Here is a 24,203-nt window from a genome sequence, read left to right as displayed (position 1 = left end):
AATTGTACAAGTACCATGTTACTTGTTATTTCAGTGAAAGATGCTTGGAAATGATTTCTTAAGGGATGAAAGAAAATATATTGTAAAATATTATTTTCCCTTCTTAACCTGACATCCCCATGGTGTTAATTTACTTCTGGTTGTTTTAATAAAAAATAAAAAACATCTAGATATCATTGTGACTTTTGAAAGTCTATCAAAGATAGCCTTATTGGAAAAAAAAAAAAATATTATAATAATAATACAAAATTAATCTCTAGATTGTAAGCCTGCGAGCAGGACCCTCTTTACCTAATGTCTCAATTTGCCTTAGTGTGTCTATTATAGTTTTGTCTGACCCTTTGAATGTGTGGACCGTAAGAAACTCTGCATAAATTGTTGGAGCTATATAATAATAATAATACAGTTTTAGTAGCCTTGTCATTCGATTGTTCCATCATAAGCATTTACTTTGATTTTACCATAAACTGTTTATACATTACCATAAATATTTATAAATTAATTTGTGACTGTTACAAAGTTATCTGATTCTCGAATGCTTTATGGAATAGTAAAAAAAAAAGAAACAAAAATTTGTGAAAATGGGTGTTTCCTGCATTTTTGTTTGGATTTATTTGAAAAATATTCAGGATAAAAATAAATTCTTTATTAGATGAAGGAAATTGCAGAGAAAAAAAAAGATCTCAGACATGAGGAGTTTATGGTAAAATCTTTTGTAATCCTAATAAAATTCTTCAGCTTTGAAGTGAAAGCATGATTCAGTAAATGAGTCATTCTGGAAATTAGACATTGATCATTGGGGTCCTTGTTTTTGCCCTGATTTGGGAGAGGGGGCTGTTAACACTAGATTCTGAGTTCCTGTGGGGAGAACAGACAGAGGTAATGCGTGAACATTTTATTTCAGAGACGGAAGCAAGAAGGGAGGGGAGAGGGGTAAATGAGGACCTCAGCAGAGTCTGGCAGGGGCTAGGAAGCTAATGATGATGTCTCTTTTTTTGTTCTATTCTTTCCTTAACCTGTATAAACTGGAATCTGCTTTTGGGCTGCTTGTCTTCAATGTTTCTGTAGCATAGAGCAAAAGGAAAAAGCCAGAACCAGTCAACAATCTCCAGGTGGCTCTCCAGCTCTTCACTGCCAGCAAAGAAGTTTTTTTAAAAAAAAAGAGGGCTAGACCAGAAGAGAAATCAAAAAAGGGTCTCTCTGATTCGGATTGGCTCAGCCTTAAAGACAGCAAAATTTGTAAAAGTGGAGTATCCCAGCGTACTGGTGGGCAGCTCAGAGGAGAGGAGTGTTTAGCAGCAATTAGTAGGTCTCACATCAGTGGAAGGGATCAGTGCCTTCGAGAAGAACCTCCCCTGGGACTCCCATGTACTCTTAGGTTTCAGATGACCTCTGCAGCCGGCAGCCCACCAGAGACATCCCACCTCTGGATTGTTATCACTGACATTTACACTCCAGTTTCCAACCTGTTTACAACAAGGCATTGCTAGCCAGTCTTCAAAGCCAACTGTTCTTCCCCAGGCAGACACTTTAGCCCACAGAGGAGTTTTTTTATTACAGCCGGGAAGAGGACAGGAGGAGGGGGATAGAGACACAGATTGAGACTCTTTTTTTGTTGGTGCGAGTTGAACATGTCATCATCTCTGTTTTTTTAAGGCTCTGCAGACTTTTAACATGCTGGGACACAGATTGCAATTGCATTGCTGAGGACAGAGGGACTTGAAGAACAACCACAGGAGATCTTCAGGGTGAAGTGCAGCATCTTTTTTTTATTTTTGAGGATATCCCAGAAGAACACTACCCAGATATGAGAGGACCTTAGGAGGTGGTTTGTGGACCGAGTGATGGATGTTGGTGCATCATTCATTGCCACAGAGAGCAACTCTTTGAGGATCATTTGCCACCAGCTCTCAGCTTGCCTTTTATCTGCTTTTATCCTTCCAGTATGTTTCTTTCCATGAGGCATTTTCTGAAGCCCATAGCCTTAATACAATGTGGAAATGGATACTGACACATGGTGCCTCAGGCTTTTCCCACCTGTACCGTTGCTTGCTGCTCTTCTTCTTGGTGTATTACTTGTCCGTCACCTGCAATGAGATCGGGAGCAGGGACACGTTACTTTCCCCCGAGGTCTTCTCCAACTCTTCTGGGAGACACGTGCGAAGCTACGATCACCTTAAAGGAGATGTGCGCTGCAGGAAGCTCTTCTCTTACACTAAATACTTTCTCAAGATCGATAGAAACGGCAAGGTCAGCGGCACCAAGAAGGAGGACTGCCCCTACAGTGAGTACCCAACCTGCCCTGGACAAGGGTGGGATAGAGGTTGGAGAGGACACACATATCCTATGTGGCAATGTACCATGGCCAATGTTGATACAATGTATCTAAGAGTGTTAAAGCTCTTGGAATGTAATGATGTGATTGTGATGTATAGTGGAGTTGGTGGCTGGGTCGTCTGCTGTCAGGATATTTAACCCCATCTCTGGCTAACCCTATGAGCTAGCTATCAGTCCATCTGTGTCTGTATGGGAATGTGCCTAGGTTTGCTTACTGGGAGAATGCTCACTTCCTTACCCTTACCTTGTCTGCAGAGATTATTGCCCCTAAATGTGACTGTATCCCTGGTAGCTACTCGTTTGAAGTTGGATGCCATATAATAATGTCGATTGTTTGTTATGCAATGTTAGTAATATTAGTTTGGATTCTGAATGTTCTCAGGCTGGGTCATATACTATAGCTTGTGGGGACTAGGCGTGATGGGAGTTGTCAACCACTCCAGTTGGGGAGTATATGTCATACCCTATTGGTGTCAGAAAGGTACTCTCATGCTGCTCAGGGTGATATGGAGTAATGAATTATTGAAGTACAGTCGCCCATATGCACGCAAGTTTGTTGGGCTGCTTTATTTAACCCTTTAGAAACGTCTGTTATTTCTAAGCATCTAACTCTGTATGCCTGGCTGATCCCTTGCAGTAAACCCACACAGAGGATTCCCATTTTATGGACTTAATGTCAAAAAGACACATGGCAAGTTATTTAACACCACTATGCTAAGCGTCAGTGTCTCACACTCCCATCACTATGTGATCATGTTAGATACCCCATAACAAGGACATTTGTTGTCAGGCTGTCTTCCCTGTATAGCAGTGGCTATAGATCCACCAGAGACATGAGCTCTGCAATGTTGCAGACTTATACTTCCATCAAAGTCATCCAGCAGTTAGCTGACTGGGTGTGATGGGAGTTATCCATGACAATTAAAATGCTTAAGCATGCTTACCATTGAACTAAAGCCAGGTGGTGTCTGTGCATAGTGTGGGTATATCATTTATACCATGTATCAAATACCCAGGAAAACCTGATATGTGCATAAAGATACATCAAAGAATTAACATGTGATATGTGATTGAGAAAGGGTACAATAGATTGGTCCTTTTCTGCCATCACTATTTATGTATACACCTATCTAAATACATGACAACTCCTATCTATTCCAGGATAATAGGAGAATCAGAAATGAATAAGGTGTTAATAACCGCAGGATTATTTACCCTTGGGTTGCAAGATGGTTTCATATACAATGTTTAGCTTGTTGCCACTAGACATTCATGTGTTAGGTACATATACTATAATTGCTGATGTACCTTTGGAAAAGTTAGGCAGCATCATTTAGATAACCTTTTTTGTTCAGTATAACCAGCCCTGTCTGCTCTGTGTGGTGCCAGCCTGCTAGTCACCAGTAATTGACCAGTTAAAAGATAAAAAAAAACCACAGAACATTTGCCTTTTTAGCCATCACCATGTCTCTCCTGTGCCGTACAAATGAGGATCAGTTTCAGCAGGGATAGTGAATGCAAATGTACTGTTTTAGCTAGTTAAATACTAGATTAGCCAGATCTAAGGAGGAGGGAAAAAAAACTACAAAGTCTGAGAATAATTATCCTGTATTATTTAAGGGATGTATAGGATCTGTAACCAAAAAAAAAAGGAAGAAAGAAAAAAACAAACAAACATAAAAGTTGATTTCTGTTTAACCCATGCACATCCTGCTGGCGCATAAGTGGTTAAAAGTAGGTTTCTGGTTTTGATTTTCGCAAAGTGCCCCAATAGAGGAGATCCTTTATTATTGCAGAACACAACAATATTGCCTGGATCACTGTTTCTTTTCCTTGTTTGGGAACATTCAAGCGCTGTGACGAAAAGCAATCACAACAAAAATACATATGTTGATCATTGCCAGTAGGGTTTTTTTTCCTCCTTACAGTACTGATTATATAGGACCATAATTGTGTACAATATGTCATTTAACATCAGTCCATTGGACACCAGCTTCTGACTGTACCAAGAGGAACTAATGAGGTTCTTTAACCATTTGAGTTCCATGCCGTCCTCAGACGTTTGTCACTGTCTATGAAACGCAGGGTACGCACATTATTTTCAGACTACCTTGTAAACTTTAACAAAGCTTGTAAAAAATGGACGCATTTTCTAAAAGTCTATAATTTGGGGTACATCCAGGCAGGCAAAACACTGCATACTTTGTGTGTCATCTCCAGGATAAAATATTATTCTACTTCTAATTGTTTTATATAGTGCCACCATATTCCGTAGTGCTGTTCTTAATAGGCTGACTTTATGACCTGTCATATAAAAATGAATATGTTGGAATGAACATTATATCTATATTACGTTATGTGTAAGCTTGCACTCTAATGCTATATAGTTAGCGGTATTAATGTATATTTGCCGCAGATGTTTAATGTAATCGACCCAATAATTATTCATGCTTATGACAGATACAATGTGAGATGTCCGGATAATTACTTGTATTTGCTTTTACTTATGTTTGTACACTGTGTTAACTAAAAAGTAGATAGTTGCCTGGTTTGCTCCTGGAATCTTCACAATGATAAGGTCTAAAATGGATAATTATTGGAAATGTATGGCCCGTGTATGCTGGGGAACTTGCTGTGAAACTACGTGTTGGCTTCAAAAAATATTATCTTAAAAGTGACAAGCAGAAAAACTGGCAGTCTGCAGGCCCTTCAACACTATGGGGTAATTAGCAGACGAGGTGGCAGTTGTCTTCTTCTCTTAGTGTTGGCCTACAGAGCTTGTCTCAGTCTTCTCTCTAGAAATATGATACTGATGCCTTCTAATCCATGCTGCCTATCTGGATTTCCCTTCTGGTACCTAATGATTAGTGCCTTTTAACTTTTCAACTCAACTGTTTTTGAATATATTGTTTTTTTAAAAATTTTAGGCTGGCTGCAGTTGGTCTGATTAGCGGTCCTTAGAACCTAAAGAACCTAAGGCCCCCCCCATCACCCAAGTATTCAAAATGAAAGCCCCTGCCTTGAGTATGATTGATGTTAAAGTCATCGGGAGCTTGATTAGCCCTAACAGCTTGAGTGGCCCTTACTGAGCATGATGCGAGTAGTAGCTAGCTGGGCGACAAGCCTTGCATATCCCTTGCTTCTTCATTTTGTGTTTTTTTTTTACCTTTTTCTTTGCCTGTCCCTTTTTCCTCATTGTTTTCCTTTGCTGTGTCCCGACTGTCATTATGATACATCCTTTCAGTAATTGTGATGCACTACTGTATATATAATGCGTTCTTGCTCTTTAATCAAGTCAATAAACCCGAGTCCCTTTGAAGTCAGCCCTGTCGTTAATCCCTGCAGATTGTTCTGCAGTCAGACACCCCGAGTGCTTGTTACATCTCTGCAATGTTTGCACATCACAGGTTCTTTGATAGGTTTACAGCTGACTAGATGTTTGTCACTTTTAAGTCTTGAGTAGAATAAAAGGGTGTATCCCATTTCATAGGATAATCTTTAATCTGTTTGTTATTTTTACACTGTTGAAACACATATTTGTATACATGTTTATCCGCATTCCTACCCAATTTGTAAAACAGTAAAATAGCCTGATCTTCACCAAGTGCTTTGATGGCTGTAGGGTTGCTGAGATTCATGGGAGTTGTAGTCAAGCCACAGCTGGGGAGCTACCTGTTGGGTACTGCATTGTTAAGATGATGAGACTTTGCTGTAGTGGAGACAGTAGATTAACCTTAAAACCTGGTATTTTATAGAAATTAAAGGGACAGCTTACTGCCCTGACAGCCCCGCAAAGGAAGGATGCCTAATAAGTGTGAGAATATACATTCTCCAAAAACCAGAAAAAAATTAAACGAAAAATACTTACCTGGAATAGAAGCTGAGCTGCAGCGGAAGCTGTCTTCCGCCATACTAATGATTCTTGCCACTGATTGGCTACTTGAAGCAGCCAATCAACGGCAGAAAAGAGCTTCCATTTAAATCAATAGGGGGCTCTGAATAGACCCCGGCTCAGATTGTTCGCTGAGCCAGCACTGGAGTAGACTGGTGAGATGTATATCACATGCATGGAGATGTGTTTGGTCTGCACAGAAAATAGCTGGGGGCAGGGGAAAGGGACGAATACATATGGAAACACCATGAACGTGTAAAGGGACAGTTCAGCTAACATATGTATTAAAGTGACTATGACTATGTAGTCTCCCTTTAAGATATGAAAAAGATGTCTGCAACAGAATTGTATTTGATGCCTTATGCTTTATGTTAATACAACAGTAGAAGCTTAGATATAAGTATTAACGTCTGCCCAATCCTCCTGCCAACCTACCCCCACCCTGCTCCTTCCAGGAAGTTCTAAGTTGCTTTCAATGTGTCTGCTCATAGAATTTCGAAAAGAAAAGTCGCTTTCTAAGGCTAGTTGAGCATCCTGGGTGTTGTAGCTCTCAACGTTTAGATTTTTTCCCCCTGCTTGGCCATTTGTCACCATGTATTTTATGTAAAGAGACAATATATTTTCTGAGACAGCAGAACTCTAACCCGTTGCTAATTCCGAGTATGTTATTTGCTTCCCTGTTTTGATTTATGCAAAGAGAATAATTGATACATTAAGGGGATCATTTGACTAAATGGGTAATGTTTGGGAAGATGATATCTTCCAAGACATGACTCTGTTCTATCAGTTGTTAACCCGTTGAATCACAGAGCAGTGTGATGTATATTTGTTTAATGAAGAATAAAAACAATAATTATGAAAATAATATTTACAAAATATGTGTTCATACAAAATAATAGCTGGCGCAAAGGAAGAATGACAATGTTTAAAAGTGATTTACCTTGTATACACTCAAATCTGTGCAGAAATTATATATATATATATATATATATATATACAATCACAAAAGTGACATCATTATATTTACTACAATTTTGCCTTTTTGGCACAATGACGATTTATTTGAAGCATGGAAAAAATACATCCTGGTGAGTTAGATATGTACCTATAAAGCTTTTCAGACTAGAGTGATATGCATTACCATAATTACCTAAACAACGTCAGAGTAATTAGTGACCAGAAATCATTTTGGCTGTGCTGGAAACTTTTAAGATCAAAGAAGCCCATGACATTAGATTTTCAGTAACTATGTGATTTTTTTTCTTTCTTTCTATGTTTTTCTGTTTGTGTGGCGGTCAGGAAAACAGTAGATTGGTTAAAATATGGCAGTGTATTTAATTTGTATTTAATCAACATTTATGTCAAAACCTTGGGAGTAAAAGTATAGGTTTTGAAAATCCTAATTTTAGATAGGGTCGGGCAGTCAGTAATCATATCATGATTTACAGCTGCAGTCCCCCAACGCACGTTCATTAAGATATTGTCTAAATGCTGCCTAATTACATGGGAACAAGCGTTTGTCATGCCCCCAGGCTATGTAGTCAGCCCACCAAATAGTAAATTGTTGCCAATTAAGAAATCTTAGTTCCAGTAACTGTTAGACGTCGCTAATCGTAGCACACACCTGATATTTTGCTTGATTTTTAAGAGAACATCTGTCCATTAGTATATGCGTACAATAACATTTGTACAATATGATATCCTGGGCAATTGGAAAACTGCTTTCTGATGGCTAGTTGCCATTAAAGTCTCAAAGGCATGATCACATAATTCCACTATAAATTTTGCAAACCTGTAAGTCTTTTAGTTATAAATAGAAGCATTGTCTTAACCCCTTTGGTATCCAGACATGCGTGGACTTCAAACTCACTCAAACTGTAAATGCATGGGTTTTACAAGTCCCATATAAATATTTAGATTCACAAATGTCCCTGTTTCTATGATAAAAATTCTAGGTAAGCATAAATCTACTGAATTATATTCAAAAGCCATTAGTTGATTTACAGCAAAAGGGAGACCATGGTACAGAAGAGAGCTGCTGCTCATCAGGTTCAACCAGCCAGGTTGATCAGAAATATAATAGAATAGAAGCATAGAAGGAGAGAAGTATTATAAAAATGATGAGTAAGAAAGATATACAAAGGCGGAATTGGAGAAGGAAAAAAGATAGTTGGTAGCAGAGTAAAATAATTGATTCAAAAGACACATGGATGATAACAGAGGCAGCCTGGATGATGGAGAGAGGAGAAGAAGACAATGATTGATACTGATAAGAAAATGAAGGTCATGGTCAAGGAACAGACTGTACAAGAAAGCCAAGGGAAGTGGATGGGGTGAAAAAGATGGGTAAGAAGTGAGAGAGGGAGTGACAAAAAGGAAATGGAAAGGATAGTATTGATGTTAGTTTGGAAAAGAAGCATGCAGACACAGGGAGTAGGATGTCAACAAATGTTTAGATGCAAGAGTGAGATGCAAGAACAGAGAAGCATCAGCATCAAGTGTTTGGGGCAGGATGTTAACAGGACAATCACATGGCAGGGGCAGGATGTTAACAGGACAATCACATGGCAGGGGCAGGAAGTTAACAGGACAATCACATGGCAGGGGCAGGAAGTTAACAGGACAATCACATGGCAGGGGCAGGATATTAACAGGACAATCGCATAGCAGGGGCAGGATATTAACAGGACAATCGCATGGCAGGGGCAGGATATTAACAGGGCAATTACATGACAGGGGTAGTATGTTAACAGGATTATGGAAAACTCTTTAGAGAGTCAAGGAAAAGAAGCAGGGTATTACAGGAAGGGCTATAAAGACAGATAACAGGATGTTTACAGGAGGCAATGTACAGGGACATAATGTTAACTGGGTGAAACACAAGGATAGGGGGCAAGATGTTAACAGAGGATATATGTATGTATAGAAGGCATGTTTCAAAAGTGGGGCTGGCAAGGATAGGATGTTAACGGACAGGAATACACTCAGAGCAGAACAGTAACCTTATTATGTGTGAGAAGTAAAAGCCATGGGGCTAGGTTCGCTTCTCACTTTCTGAGCAAATGATTGGTTGGACTAAAGGACATGGAAAGAGATATTTATTGTACGGCGTTGAAACATGTATTGCTTTTTTTTTTTTAAATAGTCTTCAATAGATCCTAGGAAATATTAATTTTGTCATAGTGTAGTTTAAACATCTGACAGTTTAACCTTATTTTGCCAGGTTATCTTTAAAGTAGTTCCAAATTAGGCTACACCATGTACAGTGGCTGGCAGTCTTAGGTGTGAAATTATACACACATGTATTTCCATTCATTCGAGATGACTACGTCAGTGTAACTTTTCAGGTTTAGGTTTACATGCCAATTAAGGTTGTGTTGAATCATGAAACAAATGTTATAAGGGTGAGTGGATTAACTATATTGCAGGACCAGTATATCTTGCTAAATATGACAGCAGCAGTTCATTTTGACATAGCTGGGCAAGGGTCCAAGAACAGCAAATCCTGTTATGCTATGGCTGTCCGGAATTAAACGCATACATAATCAACACTTAATCCCTCTACCCAAAACATTTACTCCAAAGTGGCACCCCAGACTTTTCAGCGTATCAATATAATCCTCGTAACAGGTCATGATGGTTTTGAGTGTAAACCAACCCTTGGAATGTGTTAATGTAACTGCTCTATACCTTTTTCATATCTGATAAAGCGACTGAACTCTCTTTACACAAGCTAGATCCATAGATCATGTGCCAGATGACTTCTCCAGAAGAAGCCTTGTGTACACTATATATACTAACGTCCATCAAACGACAGCACCTTTTTTTATTAAAACAAATTGGCACATGAAGCTGTTTTTGCCTTTTAACACAGAAAGCGGAAGATGAGAAATTAGGACCTAATGTTATATTATTATATAGGGTTTTATACTTTCCGCTGTTTCACTTGCTTGTGACAACGAAGAATATTGAGCAGATCCTTGACAATGCACGTGAATGCCACTGCGTGGAATAATGACTTTTTTCTCTTTTGTCTAGTTTTTCTTCTGTATAGCTAGACATTTTTGAAAGTAGGTTTGTTGGTTAAGCAGTGGGTGACCGTCTTCAACTGAATCCCTGTCTGCATACCCACACCATGAGAAAGCAGCATGTAACTCGATAACTGCAAGCTGCTTTCCCAAATTCCAAGGAAAATTTGCACTGCCTTCTCGGCAGTTATTTTGAACATTTAATAGCCCTTTCGATGTAAAATGATGTTAGGTGGCCATTTGTTCCTAAACAGGCATCCAAGTTTATTATAACAGTATTTCATACCTAATAGGTTTACACGTCATGAAAGCCTATACAGCAAAATTTAGATCTAAATACAACAGTTTATAATATAAATCATACAACATTGCCTTCCTCCGTGTGGTACAATGTAGCGCAAGGCACATTCTTACACTCTGATAGCAGAACAATTTACAGAGGTTATGAAAATCAGTTTTTGCAGAATACCCAGCTATTAAAACTGTACAAAGTTAGTGTCATAGAAAATGCACTTTATATAAAATGTATACTGCACTAAATAATTTATATTTTTCTAGGCTGAAAAGTTTAAATAGTGTGGATAAGCAATAAAAATAATTTTTTTACAACTTTAGTAGCGTATCTTGATATTCTTATTATATTTTGCATGAATATGTTCTGTTTATAGAATTTAATATCATTTTATTATATATATATATATACATATATATATATATGTATATATATATATATATATATATTATATACATATATATACATAGAGTAGAGGTTGAGAAATATTTTAGACTTGAGAAAGGGAGAAGAGCTCCCAAAAGCTTGTCATTCCAAAATTCTGGTAGTCCAATAAAAAAGATATTATCACAAGATACTTATTCCATCTGTTATTTGATATATATACATATATATCTATATGTGTGCGTGTAAATATATATATATATATATATATATTACATAGGTTTATTTAGTATATAGAGCTCTGAAATGCAGGGTTTGGAAAAGTGATCCAGTTTAAGGGAATCGTCATACAGTTTTAATTTGGGATGTTTTTGGCAAATTCTTCACTAAATTGTCCAAAACGTGCCTGTCATCTGAAAGAATGACATCATTGTTATCCATACACCCTACATTGGAACTGACCTTTCCCTTAAGAAGACTTGAGCGTGGACACTTAACAAAATTTCAGTTTTACCTCTACAACCAGATTTTTCCACACATTTTTTCTAGTTTCCAAGCCTTCAAGTTTACCTTCAAGGTTTATGTCATATTGACATAAGACTTTACTTGAAAATTACTGAAACATTATTATATTGCACTTAAATTTTCCACTTTTCTTGCAAAAAAAACTTTTTTTTTTTTACATTAAATCTGAAATTCTGGGAAATTGGGTTGGTTTTGGCACTTTTAAACGCAGGTGGAATTTTAATTATTGAATAGGTGACACTGACCAAAGACCAACGGACTCCTTAAAAAAATTCTTGCTATCTAGCTGTTATTATTATAAATACCAGAGGCTCTTTTAGAGTTTGGCTATGTGGTTAATGTGAAAGTAAAGTTTGATTCCCTTTGCATATGCGGTCGCCTATTCTGCAAGGCCACGTGACGTGTACTGTTTAGAAAACAATAGAATTTAGCTATCACCTATTCTAAGTGCCCGGGCGGCAGACAATGCTTTACGGCACCCTGCGGTGAACGAATTGATGTTCGCTAATTTTCTGTGAAATCCAAAGCTCTGGGATTCTGGTTATAAGCAAAGGAAATTCTTTGACCTTTAACCCATGCAGAGACGTTTTTTTTCCTGTACAAGCTCAAATCTCCATTGAAACGAACCCTAATGCTTCCCAGGTGACAGCATTGCCCTGTTTAGCCTGAAAGATCAGGTAGTTTACACAGAGGATCAGACTTTGACACTTTGTTATTCAAATTCTCTTGACGGTGGAAATGTACGAATGTATGCATTGGTTGCTGCTATGCGTCCTTTAGGGAATGTATTTTAACCATTTACTACTTTCACTATTTCACTGCCCAGCCTTCTGTATGATCTACAATGTTGCCATTAACCTTTATCTTAAGTGCACGTAAACTTGTTACGCGAACCAGTTAATTTATGTAGCTCCGTGGAATGTTTTGGCGCTACAATAAATAAATAATAAAAAGAAAAGCAATGCAGCATTAATGTGTTAAAATCCATGCTATGTGTATACTATAGGAACAGGAGCCCTGTGCTTAGTATTTGCATGAATAATTCCCACTAAGTCATTCTACACAGGAATAAAAAAAAAACTGACAAGGAGACCTGAGAAAGCAGAGCTTCACCCTGAGACCCCGGGTCAAACCCAGTGAGTGCCCAGGTGTGGATATGTATAAAACATTGATGTAAAGCAGTTGGTCATCTGCGGTGCCTTTAAACATAGCTATACCTGCTTTAAACATAACGCCAGTGAGCATTGCAACCTTTTACTCCATCAAGGTGGAAGACAAATACTACCGGTCTGAACAGAACATAGCCTTGCAACAAGACCAGTAATACAATAGCTGTCAAAGGCTGCTTTCTGGTCCAGACAAATGTAAGCAAGTTTATGAATTCATATTTTGTATTTTATGCATGCTTTCCTGTATATGCACCAAATATGTATTTTGAGGGCATTGTTTCTTTTTTTGGCCAAATGTTATTTACCATTTGAAGTGCACATTCCTTTACTTCTGATCCCCTCCCCCTCTGGCATCCTACAGCCATAACTGCACCCCTGTTTACCTAAAAGAAAACAAAAAAACCCCTTTTTTATCGTATTCATTTCTCCCCTCTTGTAGCTTCCCTGTTACATCTCTGCTAGCCACTATCTGAAGCCATGCACTAACCCGCCCTCCCCTATTTATACATCCTCTTTTGCGTCCTGAAACCATTTACCTCGAATTACTGCTACAAGAGACCTGCTACTCCTTCTTTTCACCCCTACTTTTTTTCAATTGCCCGTACTACTCCCTAGATTGTAAGCTCACAGGCAGGATCCTCAAAAGCCCACCATTCCTGCGAGGAACTTTGTATAAAATACCATAGGGATAAATGGCAGCTCACGGGCAGATTTCTCAACTCCGCTTACGTCCATAATGTATATTTGTAGTGTATGTGTTAATTGTCCCATTTACAGCGCTGCATAATTTGTTGGCTCTAATAATAATAATAATAATAAGTGGCTCTGGATTCACATGGTGTACTAGTGTGTACTAGAATATGATTAATAACTCCAATGATTGAAAAGTGGGGGTTTCTTAACATTTTTTTGACCTCTTCATCACAGGTCGTCGTTACTCACTTTGTAACTTGAATGAACAATAAACCTTTGCCAAAATGTTAGCTTACTTGCTTTACTTTATCATCATGGCCTAAGACTAACCCTCTACACAGGAATGCATTTGGTAAATGGTGCCCTGGTCATGGAATCCCTAAAAGCTACTTATGACACCTTGCTGGGTTCATGTATTTCCTCCCATGATGATAATCTTCTGTAAAATTGATCTGCTTTATTATTTGCAAGTACTTTGTTTTTATTATTGCACATAGTGATCAATCTTCTCTTATCTTTTCCGTTTTCTTCTGCCCACTTGTCTTTTAGCTTGTTTTGTTTTTCTTCTTCTATCTCTGTATCTTGGACTTCATCTTATTATTCAGAACTTATCCTGTGTTTTTTTTTTACTATTCTTTCCTGTTTTTTGGTCTTATCTCCATGGTCTCTCTGACATTTAAGGTATCTTCTGGGAATATCCTACCGTGCAGATATCCCATCTGGCCACCTTGAGACTTTTACTAACCAAAGTCTATAAGTTATATGTCCATATAGGTTTAAGTGAATTTGGTTAAATGCCATCTAACTTGGCAATCAGAAAACTTGCATTCAGAACACTTGTTCCTGCCCTTTGAACACCCAATTTTAATCAAAGCAGCACATAAATGACATTATTTCAATATGACACTGAAGCAAACGGAGCAACTGGACAGTGTTTTTTACTGCTCTAAACATGTGTATCTAATTATTGCGCGATACATTTAGAGCGTCAGTAGCAAAATCTTTGCCTCTTTTAGTGCTAACCTAATTCCTTGGTCACACATCCTTCTCGCTCCACTTTTTCACATTGCTTTGAACTTTACAACTAGATGTAAAGATACATTTGTTTGTTACCTTTATAATAAAACAGGGAGGGTATCTGTGCTTAAAATGTTTGACGGATTTTTTTTCCCTTTGTGATCTGGCGGTTTATTGAAAAATTAAATTTATTTTGGAAGTCGGGGAAATTGTTAAGTGTTTGGACAATAGAAGAAATTATTTTTTAACTGCTTTCTCTCTTGAGTCTTGTTGACCCTCACGTTTTTCACAGAGTTTTAAATTACATTCACTTGCTTCCTGTATGTGTGCCATCGCACAATCACACTCGCTTCAGCTTCTTGAAAGGCCTAATTTCAGTTTACGCTTTCATCTTCATTTATGGAAATTTTATAAACCAACTGTCTAAAGCCAATAAAGAAATAATCCACTAACTGAGGAAGCTTCACTGGCATATAACCTGTTATCATTTTTGGGAGTCAATCTTAGGTCAATAGTTCTTAAAAATGCATTTTCATTGGTATTTTATGGTCAGCTTGGACCTTAGCGGACAATACCATTTACCTTTCAGTTCAGAAAACCACTATAATTTCACACAATCTCTCTCTCCTTTCTTCGACAGCGTGTTAAAGGGAAATTATCATGAATATTTTAAGACCCTAGTGCCCTTTGGCTATTTAATACACTGCCATAGGATACTTTCTGTGTTTAACATGTAATGCGAAAACACTTCATAAAAAATATTATCTACCTAATTTTCTAGTGAAAATCTCCACAGCGCTTTCAAAGACAAATCATGTCAACAATTTTCGTGGCTTTCTCATAGTAATCTATAAGTTTTGTTATAACACTTTTGAAGGAAGGTTGCTATTCACAAGTCATATGTCACAAACCACTTAAAGTGTCAGAATCCCACAGGAGGCTCATGGTAGCTTGTTAATCTCCCCTGTTTAAAGGAAACAGACTAATTCACTTAAACATAATGAAAACCATTCCTTAAACAGTAAATAGTTCCTTAAATTCTTTTTGGATGCAGCCTACTTTTATAAACATTATGAAACAAAAAAAAAAATGTGAAGTCTCATCTACTTCACAGGTGATGGGTCTTCACAGGTCTTCTGGGCATCTGTTCTTCAAATTTCTGTCTAAATATGTATTTATCACATTGTGTTTTAAACTGCATCAATATCTGTAATAATTTAGTTTAACGTAAAATACAATGTTGCAGAAAGATACTCTTAGTTCAAATATTGTCCTGCTTTAAGAAAAGTTGAAAATAGCACTTCTTGGTTTATAGTACAGAAGGAAGTATTATATATCAAAAAAGTACGCTAGGACAATACATCATAGTGTAACATTAGAAGGTGCAAGGCTATGATGTAATGTTACATATAACATAACATTTAAAGATATGTTATATAAAGTATTTATTGAGATGGCAGCCTAAACTTTATATGGGCTTCTAGGAGGATTTTTACCGGTTAATAGATTGTAGGAATTTAAGCATGCATTGGTAGAAAAAATAGCACACTGAATGGGCCAAATGGCTCTTATCTGCTGTCAAATTCTGTGCCGTTCCATGCTAGGTAGGATGTAGTATTTTATCAAATGGTTTTTGATCTGATCATTTGACAGTCCTCTTAGTTACAGGATATTAGTCCTGCTCTGCTGCATATCATCACCCTTACACCCTATAAAACATTGACACAATGATTATTAAATGCAAATCATAAAAATGCATATTTGTAAATGAATAGAACTATATTATTTGCAAACTATAGCAGCCCCAACTATGAAAAAACACTAATATCATGAAACTTATAAAATGTTATTCTAGATTTTTCTAACGCTGATAAAAAGAACAATGTTTTTATCATTTTGCATACCTGACCTTTAACCTCATTACTGAAATGGGTCAATGCAATAGTGTATTGACGGGGGCTGCTAGGCCTTTGTCAGGGCCGCATTTTTCAGCACCTACCTCAAAAATAACACAGTAGTTTAATAATTACAATGTTCAAAAATGTGCTCGTATCCCCCATGGTTTAACACATCATGCTCGACATATTCAACAGAAGAAAGAAACATAATCAAAGTCTGCTACAGTTATCATTAGTTATCAAAGTACTTATATAGAAACAAGAAATATGGTGGCCTATGTAATCTGTCTTCCATGGTCTTCGGCCTTGTCTTCGGGCTATCCTTACACCATGAATGCCTAAACCGCCTTTCTGTATTTTCTTCTGAAATGATATTCCTCTTGTCCACCTTCTCTCAATGAAGATATTAGAACGTTCTTATGCTCAGGTCTTCAGAACCAAGTATGCTATGTAAAGGAAGACAGACGTTCAGTGATTGTAGCCCATCTTACTAAAGTGTACTTTAGTCAAGCTATCGATGGGAAATTTATAGCGAAAGGAAGGCTCTAAACGTACTAGTGTAAAAATATGTCAAAATTTATTAGCTCCATCTTTTTACATCTCTGCCATGCACTTGTTTCCAACCCATCCCGACCCTCTGACTCCTTACGGTACATAATCTCCCACTGATTCCTCTTCCTGCTTTTTAAGAAGAGCTGGGGCCTATTAAACTCCTCTGGAAGCCACATCCGGACATTACTGCAGTAAAGACCTACAGAAGGAAATGCTTACTGATATATACTGTTTTTTTTCATCTTAACTATTTAAATGCCATTGATGGCGTCTAAGTCTGTAACCAGAACATTATGTGTAATCTTCTAATTTAAGTGTGTATACCCTAGGATTTAGTTTCAATACACTATGTTGCAATAAAGTACTTGCCTGAACATTGGTACCCTGCCTAATAAATTAGTATGTCATGTAAATCAGCTTTGAAGACGTTCATAATAATCTCACCAGAATCCAACATGACGTTTTCTACGGAACACTCAGTCAGCTTGTAATCTAAGTTTTTCGTCTTTTATCCCATGATTATACGAGGAGGTTGGACCACACAAGCGAAGAGATCAAATAAACCAAAGGCTATCTGGAGAAAAACAAAACATGATTTAAACACTGACTTATTTTTGTGAATCTTTGTTGTAGAGTAATAATAGTATTAATTCCAATAATAATAATAATAATAGAAACATAACTATTATCCGCTAGCAGGACCACTGTAAACATTATTGATTGATTCTGGAAATGAGCTCAATGCTGGATTTGGTCTGTTTTGCATGATTTTCTGCCATAAATAGCAATTGAAGCCTGTCCAGTACCTGGCTCATGAGAGATGGACGAGGACCTACCAAGAAGCATCAGACCTCAGCGCCTAGAAAGAATCCGTGATGTCCGAAATCTTCCTTTATAATACAACAAGTAAAAACATACTGAGTGACTGCCCAGGCTGGGCGACCTGCTATTTCTTTAAATTAACATTGCTTAAGATATAGCTTAGCAGAGTTGGTTGGACCTTTTTACCATTATCCTGACTGACCAAGATATTAATGATATTGGGTTGCCAGGCATTTGTCTTCTGTGCTCATTTGGACTGCAACTTGTGATTGTCAGGAGAACCTGGATTTAAACATTCAGTGAATTCTTTCTTCTGGCAACCATATTTGAGGTGGTTTCAAAGCAACTGCCATATAAAATTGACATAATACAAAGAACTGTTTGAAGTTCAGCAAGAAATCAAACTAATTTGGATCTGGATGGGTATTCCAGGTCTTGGACTTCGTTTTGGGTAACTCATTCTTTACTGAGTATATTTGTTATATACGTTAAGAGACTACTGAGTTGGGCATTTAGATAAAGAAAAGTTTGTTACTCATTATATTCTCTAAACACATGTTCTGCTGTTTACATACACATTGTGATACAATACCATTGGTTCCTTTTAAAGAGGGCCAAGTATGGTGTGGTGTCTCCAATTGGTTTGTACTTGGATACTTACTTATTGACTTAAGGAGGATACTAATTATCAGTTGTCTTTGCTGTACAGAATGAAAGGTGGAATAATGGTGTTACCCTCTTCATTGTTAGAGTAAAGCAATGCAAAGAAAAGGCTTAAGTACCAGATTCCAACTCTTCTAGGATTGTTGATGGTTTTGGGGGAAGGGCGCTTCAAGTAGGAAACGTCTGACTATGGACCTTTTCCTGTATACACCATGTACATTGTGTATACTGTAACTCCCTGTCAGCAGAAACACCATTCAGCAGGACTGAACAGACATGATGGCCATGTTTATTTGACTTATTAATGAGTTAGCATGTGAGAACCAAGACATCATACAAAATATTATGTTTCTACAACTTTCCCTGTGTTAACATTTTCTAGAAAGCTCAAGGCAAGCAAACTGCAGGATTTATTTTAAAAAGCGTGTGAAGCGTGACCTCCACAAAAAAAAAAAAAGAATACACATGCTTGTTAAATAAACCTATAACCTTGACATTCAGATGTGTGTGTGTAATCTATCATGTAGGACATTCAATAAAGATTGTTTCTAAAGTAAACTGTAGACTTGCGAATACTTGGACATTAGGTAGAGATACAAGGGGGGAGTTAAGTTGTTTCTACAAAATACTATTAGGAAACAAAACACAGGGACAGTCGGTAAACAGAGGATGGCCCCGCAAAGAACGTTTTTTTTTAGGTATTACATATTTATAGTAGTTTGTTTGGACAAGCTTTTTACTTTCATAGTTTTAAGTAACAAACCTTTTATTGTGGTTATAAAGCCAATGTGGACTGGTCAGAATGGGAGACATCCCAAAACACACTTATCCTTATCTGGTGGACATGTCCAGCTTGTATGCAGCCCATCAAGCCTGCTCCAAGGTCCAACTCAGCCACAGTTTGGCTGGTGCCATACCACTGGCTGGCTTGTCTACCTCTAAAAAGAAAGGACGTATACACCTAAATGTTAGTAAAAATTAATTCAGTCCCACAAAACTTCCTTACAATACCACATGCCCCACATTGGTCATAAAGCACTTTTGGCTATTTACAGATGGGCTGGCCCCAATTATCCCTCCCTACCACCAAAGAGGCTTAATAGGTTCCTTACAAAAGTGTTTTATTATTATTTTATTCCCTGTTTAACTTTTCTGAGACATCTTTAGATTTGCACTGGATGTTATAGCGAAGAATGGCTGCCAATGTCTCAGGGGCTATGTTGCGGATTTCCATCTTGAACCGGGAGATCAGCTTCACCTATTCCCTGTCGACTTCTGGTTACCTAACTCTACCCCATCGACCCAGCAGGAAGAGAAAGAGGGAGAAGGACAGATTGAGGCAGACCTTCTTGAAGCATGCCTGAAAATTGAATTAGCTCTTTCCAGGATATTATCCCATTTATACCATTCAAAAATGTATGGTGTTACTCTGTAGTGTAAGTTGTCTAACTGGTCATCTTCAGAGATGGTCATATCTAAAAAGTCCCATACTCTACTTAGAGCATTGGCAGTAAGGAGAGAACATTTCTTATTTTTGTTTTCTTAGCGTGCCAACAAACATTCTGTCCCACCGATGTTCCCGGTCAGAAACATTTGTAGATTTGGCAGTCCTGCTAATTTATAGTTGAACATGAGCACGGCTAATATATAGCCGAACATGAATTACAAATGGTCTGATGTCGGTTACTAATTATTTTCTGGCCTGCACTAAAAGTATCCCAAATGGTCCCTGTTAACGAACTAGACCCTGATAGGAGTGAGGCGCAGTACCATGAAACAATTGTGTTTCACGGGTATTAACTTCCTGCCATGAGCTGCCAAAAACAGGTACCAAAACTACTTTTAAAAGTAATGAAGCACATGTGGTTTTCAGTAAACCTCTTAACCGCAGAATAATGAATTTGTTGAGTAGAATGAATTAGATAAGGAAACCTAATGTGAAATGATCATTAGGCTGAGATATGAGGTGGGATACTTGGAAGCCGTCAAAATCTGCCTATAAATGAGTAATGAATCCCAGCGTGAAAATGTGATTGTGCAAAACAGCAAGTTTCAGTGTCGTATTTTTCTGGCAGTTTCTAGGTTTGTTTATGTTGTAATGTTCTACACAAATGACAAGATGCAACTGCCATTATCCACATGCTGCACGCTCTTATCCAACCCATACTGTGTTTCTGGCTACAGGCCCAAACGTGTCATGTGTATATATTGGGTAAGCTGAGTAACAATAAAAAAAAAAAAATAGCTTCAGGGAAGACATTTGTTTTAAACCATGAAACATGTTCAGCATGTAAGTTTTCTTCCACGAAAAATATATATATTTATCCTGAACTTTTGCGGTTGTTACGACCTGAGCAATTTTGAGTGGTACTAGTATAATTTTTAGAACATATGACTAATATTTGGTTTGCAAACTAAGAAGCTATGAACTATATGAAGCAACATTGTAATGAATGTATCACCTCCTATGGGGGGGGGGGGCACAGGCTGCTGGTCAGTTGCCAACTTGATGAGTTGCCAAGTTGGTCAGTTAAAACCCGATACTCATAAATTCTACACATTGCAGTCTGACAAATGTTACTCGTACAGCATACCAAGTGTCTTGGTTTTTGCGAGACAGACCTGTGTAGCTTTGGAGATCAAGCTAGCTTTTGCAGCTTGCTGGCTACAAAAGCGGGATAGCTGAGCTTAAGAGCTGGTTGGAGAGATCTTATGATGTCCCCTGACCGGCCCGAGGAGTTGTAAAATCAATGGAGGTCAGTGCTGTTTACAAGTATGTTAGGGAACTTGGTGAAACTATCTCCCTGCCAGCTCAACACCCAAGGCAGCTGCCTCCAATGGTTGGGGTGGTCCTGATGCTACTTGTATATTCAGGCATAAAACAGATATAAACCCTGCTTTTCCAGTATTTGACTTCAAACTTTATTATATTTTTAAGCGCAGGTGGGACAATCCAAATAACTGATCTAATCAGACACACCTGGGCTGTAGAACAAACATCCTAAAACCATGGTTTGGAATCACCCACAACCATGTCAGAGCATGCGTCTCTTTATTTACCTTAAATATATGCAAATGATAATATATACAACTTTTATTTAATTATTCTCTTAGCTGAACACATTAATTTTTACATTACGGAAAAAAACATTTTAATAATCAAAGAGACAGTAACCTTTTAACCCTTAAGGAGACAATTAAACTTGCACAATTTATAGGTGAAAAGTGAAATCTGTCATTTCTCAGTGACAGGTGCTTCATAAGAGCTCAATTGACTTTTTAACAGATTGGAACAGTGTCTTTCACATATCTTTATTGATGAGTTTTTCAGTAGAATGGGTATATTTCATTGATGTCAGGACAGAGACAAATGCAATGAGGTCTTTGTCGCTGTCTGTAGATATAAGCACCTATCATGTTGAAATGCCAAAACAACATCCCATGTGTCTATCCTGAAGCCTGTGCTCTGCATTATTTTACTGTACTTAACATGTTTAGATTAAGGCACCCCCCCCAATAAACAATATAAGGTCTCGAATTAGGTTATTTAACACATGTAGTGGCAAGAGAGATCAGTGGGATATTGCCCCAGTGGTTGCTCTGATTTAAAGACTCAAGATTGCTTCCACCAGTTTTTGTCCCTTGTTATGACTTGCAGTACTACATCTACTACTCAGATGTCTTGAGTAACACTCAGGGACAGACTTTGGAATTGAATGGGTCCTGGCACGTTAAGGCCATCGGCTGCTAAATGATGTAGGTATGGCCATCCAGATACAGATGCCACGTGCTACACTTTTAGACTCTTGCAGTTTGCAGCCACGTATATCCAGATGACGGCTACACAATGAGGTACTAGATCTATAGCGCAAGTGTCAGTAGAGTGAACTGATGGCCAGTCCGAGCCTGGAAACAGGAGTGTTGGGCAACATGTATGTCATGACTGGATGCTTTATGTGCTGTTTTTCAATTTTACCAAGTGCCTGTAAGACAAAACTGGATAATAGAGCTGAGCACTAAGTGATTTGTTTTCCTCTGGGAGTTACGTGTGGAAACCTTACAGTTTCATCCTATTCTGCGGTATCTCCAGTGAGAACATATGCAAAAGAGAGACATAGCCGCCACTTCCTGCCCTGTAACATCACAACAGATGCAACATTTCCTGAGTGCTCCTGAGGCAAAATCCCCTTCACTGAAATAATTTGAAATGGAATTTCTGCCATCTTTTTAGATATGGAGCGAAACGTTCCACTCTAGCGTATGCTTCTGCAAACATTTTTTGTAATGACTACATTATTGGGCCACTGATGGCCAGCCAGTGAGCGCATGGCAGGATTAAAACATGAAGGTATTTTAGTATCCATCAGGAAATTCATGTAAACTGGTTCAAACAAGATAAAGTTGTCGGCAACTGTTGCATTTGAGAGAGTTTTCTTTGTCAGGATATTATATGTGTGTGGTTCCAGTTTTCTTTGAGAGCAAAATGAAGCAGAGGAAGCACCCTAATAATCGCTTTAATATTACGGTTGTAATTTTGTCTGAATTTCAGCAGCAATTTTCTTATCCCATTGATTGATCATTTGATATTTTCCTCTTGGTAGTTGCTCCAAAGCAGTTGAGAGTTTATCAGACCAAGAGCCTTTGGCAAGTCAATAAAAACAGTACTGACCTTGGTCCATAGTTGAAAGGATGTCATTTGTTACTTTGGTGAAGTGGAATGACCTTTCCCAAAAGATGATTGGGAAAGAGGTTAATAGCTGCCAATTGCTAAGGTGTTCTTAGACTTGCATATGGATACCATCTATAACAACTTCAGAAGGACAGAAGGAAAGAATAATGACTTGTTCTACAACGGTTTAGGCAAGCTGTAACATTACTTTGGCATCTGAAAGAAATTTCAAGGAAATATAATTTCCAAAGATACCAGTGACATAGAATATCCATTAATATATTGGGTGCTCTCCATATGCTGGCAGCGGGCCTTTAAAATGTACAACTAAGTGTAATATTGTTACAGAACCATGATAATTTAAAAATATGTATGACATGCAGAAAACAATAATGTTATATCGTGGGAATGGGAAAAAAAAGCTCATGTTAATAACAGAGAATAAATTATTATAATTATAAGATTTTATGAATCCTGGTATATGTATCTAAACTTGTACAATGTAAAAAGTTTCTGGAGAATTTTATTACTCGATCAGACTGCGCTTGTAGTGCTGAAAGATATAACACACAGTACCTGTGAAATAATTAATAATGGATAGTGGAAAAGATAATGCTTTATTTAGGAACTTAGATCCCTAAAAGCAATTGTAAACAAAACCCAGGTTTTTATAGTTGATGTCACTTTCCTTAAAACCAATAGATCTATCAATGCGTGTATAAGTCTTACAAAGTTATACTGAACAGCTTGCATTTTTATCTTAAGAGTATATTACCAAGAGACAAGATTTAAGGTATGAAATCAGCTACCTAAATCCATTGCATTCCAGTGTGCATGCTCATCTCCATTACAGATGTGATGATCCAGTTTCTTGGCAGCTCCCAAAATAGTTTGTCTTCAGGTGAAGGTGGCCAACTATACTCTCCAATGGCCCCATGCAGGAGGACATCAGGAGATATGGCGAATATTTAATTTCTCCATATCAGCAATGTATTTACATTGAGTGGTGCCTGACTGGGCTGCCCCAAGACTACCATCTTCAACTGCCCCAAGGTTACATCCTATGATGTCCATATGATGTCATAACTGAGATTTCTGACCAGAAGAACTCACTGCTATGCTATGGAGGCTGTGCTGGAGAAACTTATTCCTCCATAGTATAAATTGGCTGCATGAAAATTCATGGTTCTTTGATTGAAGTCATGGAGGCTAGCGGCATAATGTTTAGTGATTCATCAAAAGGAAATAAAACAAGATCTTAC

The 24,203-nt window shown here is 37.8% G+C and overlaps 1 protein-coding gene across 1 annotated transcript in view; it reads left to right on the top strand.

Moving 5' to 3' along the window:
• Nucleotides 1–1,848: 1,848 nt before the first annotated feature.
• The window catches only part of LOC149284000 (fibroblast growth factor 10-like), a 45,199-nt gene continuing 22,844 nt past the window's right edge, over nucleotides 1,849–24,203 (top strand). The window contains exon 1 of the mRNA XM_089497318.1: nucleotides 1,849–2,284. Within this exon, the coding sequence (XP_089353444.1) occupies nucleotides 1,993–2,284 (292 nt within the window). The 5' untranslated portion in view covers nucleotides 1,849–1,992. The remainder of the gene's footprint in view (nucleotides 2,285–24,203) is intronic.

This window comes from Sceloporus occidentalis, unplaced genomic scaffold, assembly GCF_023333645.1.
Source record: "Sceloporus occidentalis isolate IW3139 unplaced genomic scaffold, rSceOcc1.0.p SCAF_101, whole genome shotgun sequence".
NCBI classification, from domain to species: domain Eukaryota; kingdom Metazoa; phylum Chordata; class Lepidosauria; order Squamata; family Phrynosomatidae; genus Sceloporus; species Sceloporus occidentalis.
The sequence above is the reverse complement of the archived record's forward strand: the minus strand, read 5'-3'. Positions and strand labels throughout refer to the sequence as shown.